The sequence below is a fragment of the Poecilia formosa genome, unplaced genomic scaffold (assembly GCF_000485575.1).
Source record: "Poecilia formosa unplaced genomic scaffold, Poecilia_formosa-5.1.2 Scaffold642, whole genome shotgun sequence".
NCBI classification, from domain to species: domain Eukaryota; kingdom Metazoa; phylum Chordata; class Actinopteri; order Cyprinodontiformes; family Poeciliidae; genus Poecilia; species Poecilia formosa.
Window position 1 is genome coordinate 53210 of NW_006800581.1, and position 2030 is coordinate 55239.

The 2030-nt window shown below is 46.2% G+C and overlaps 1 protein-coding gene across 2 annotated transcripts in view; it reads right to left on the reverse strand.

The window, feature by feature from the left end:
* Positions 1–1828, reverse strand: part of LOC103130503 (uncharacterized) — a 4996-nt gene extending 3168 nt beyond the window's left edge. For both annotated transcript variants that reach the window (XM_016665965.1, XM_016665966.1), the window contains exon 1: positions 910–1828. In XM_016665965.1, coding sequence (XP_016521451.1) covers positions 910–1042 — 133 coding nt within the window. In that variant the 5' untranslated portion in view covers positions 1043–1828. The remainder of the gene's footprint in view (positions 1–909) is intronic.
* Positions 1829–2030: the final 202 nt, after the last annotated feature.

Sequence of the window (2030 nt, forward strand, 5' to 3'; positions counted from 1 at the left end):
GGAACGTTTTGGACGGCCGACCGTTGAGTTTCTGCAAACAGGATGTGGTTTCATGCAAAATGTGTGAAAGCAGCAGCAGCAGCTTCGCATGAAGGTTCGGTTCTGTTTGGGTCAGAACCGGCCCGGCCCAGAGTGTTTGGCCCAGAGGAACACCAGCAGCATCAGTGAACCGATCAGAGAAAAATACTCAGATTTCACTGCAGAATCTCATAATTAATGGAAACAAAAACCTTCGACAGGAAAAGGAAACGACTCTGATGAAAGAAATCAGGAAGAAACACTTAAGAAATTCAGGCTTATATTTAATATTATAAATATTTATTAGTAAGATATTAATAAGAGCAGATTCAGGTTGTTTCCCACTACATTTCCCCTAAACGCTGCATGTGAACATCTGAAAGCAGGTCGTCAGGAACCAGACCAGCCTCAGAGTTTCCTTCAGTTCTGGACAGGAAACTCATTTCACCCGTTAGACGGAGAGCTGGGGCAGATCTCACCCTGTCACAAGGGGAAGTAGGGAGAGAAGGGGGGAGTGTTGCACAACAACACAGGTGGGCGGGGCTTGTCACCTGAGTCAGACCCTGCTGTCTCCTCTGATTGGCTGACAGATGATGAGCGCTGACTCTGAGTTATGAATAAATCTCATGTTTTCATTCGTTACTGCTGTGAGTTTTAATGAGCGTCTATAAAACCAACCGCGATACGGTGAAAACATCCTAACATGAAACAGATCAGCTGAAGCTTTTATGGAGCAATAATCATGACTAAAACCAAGAACAACAGAAAAAGAGCCCAAAATACCAGATCATGTAAAACATCCACCTTTCTGGAGAATCAGCAGCTGAACCCAGAAAAACTCCAGAAACAGAGAAACCTGTGCATGCGGCTGACAGGCTGAAAGGTTTTACCCTGAACGAAGCTCCAGATGTTCCACCAGGATGATCAGTAGATCCCAGAGCTGCAGACGATCTGCAGGTTCAATCCAGAGGAGAATCTGACAGCAGAGAGAAAAGTGAAAGTAAGGAAAGGCTGAGAGCCGCATGGTGAAGCTGTTACATCACTTCCTGTTGCTTTTTCAGGATCTGTTGCTGTTCAGACTAGTTTTGTTTTTTTTTTTACATATTTATTAAACTTATTTTACAAAGTAGCTGTGACAGAATAAAGTTTGTTTTTCTACCAATAGATAAATCCTGAGCAGCAGGGAATCAGAAACCAGGATGAAACCATCCAGAAAGTTTTTCTAGGAGTCGATTCTTTAGTTTCTCAGACGTCGGTCCAGATTAAACCACCTGCAGATTCATGTTTTCATCGCTGGCAGTGAGTTCACAGCTTCACAGATGAAACTGCAAAGTTTGGTGAAAGACGGGGAGAAGAAACTTTGACTGGAGCCGACGGTCAGTCTGCCTGGTCGCCAGATAAACTCCCTGAAACCTTCGGCTCTAGTTGCTTCCTGGACCAAAGAAAACCAGACGCTGATTCATTTCCGTTTAATGAACCAATGAATCCGTTTCCCATCATGAACCTCAGCTGTAACAAAGAGGAAAACTCCAGATAAAGTCCCAGACCTCCAGGCTGCAGGTAGTTCAGGACCTGATGAGGCGTCAGTGATCAGAGCGGCTCTGGAAGCTCTACATCTGTAAAACGCCAAACCGTCAGGATTCACGGAGGAGCGGTTCTGGTCTCTGACTGGATCCAAACGGGTCGGTGTTTCCAGAGATGAAGGAGAACAAACTGCAGAGTCCAGAAACTGACAGCGGCTTGAGACTCATGATGATAGTTCATGTGTTCATTGGTGACCTTTTGACCTTCTGCCTCTCAGAGGAGCGTCAGGCGGGTTCTGGTTCTGGACCTTGCTGACCAGGAGCAGAATCAGAGCCAGAAAACATTTCGAGTTCTTATGCAGACGGTGCTGAGCTACATCGTAGCCATGGCTACCCTCTGTTAGCCGTTTCCATGGCAACCGGGGCGTCCAGCCACAGAGACAGGAAGTGATGCTGCTTCCTGTCTCTGTGGCGCCTCGTCATGTTCAG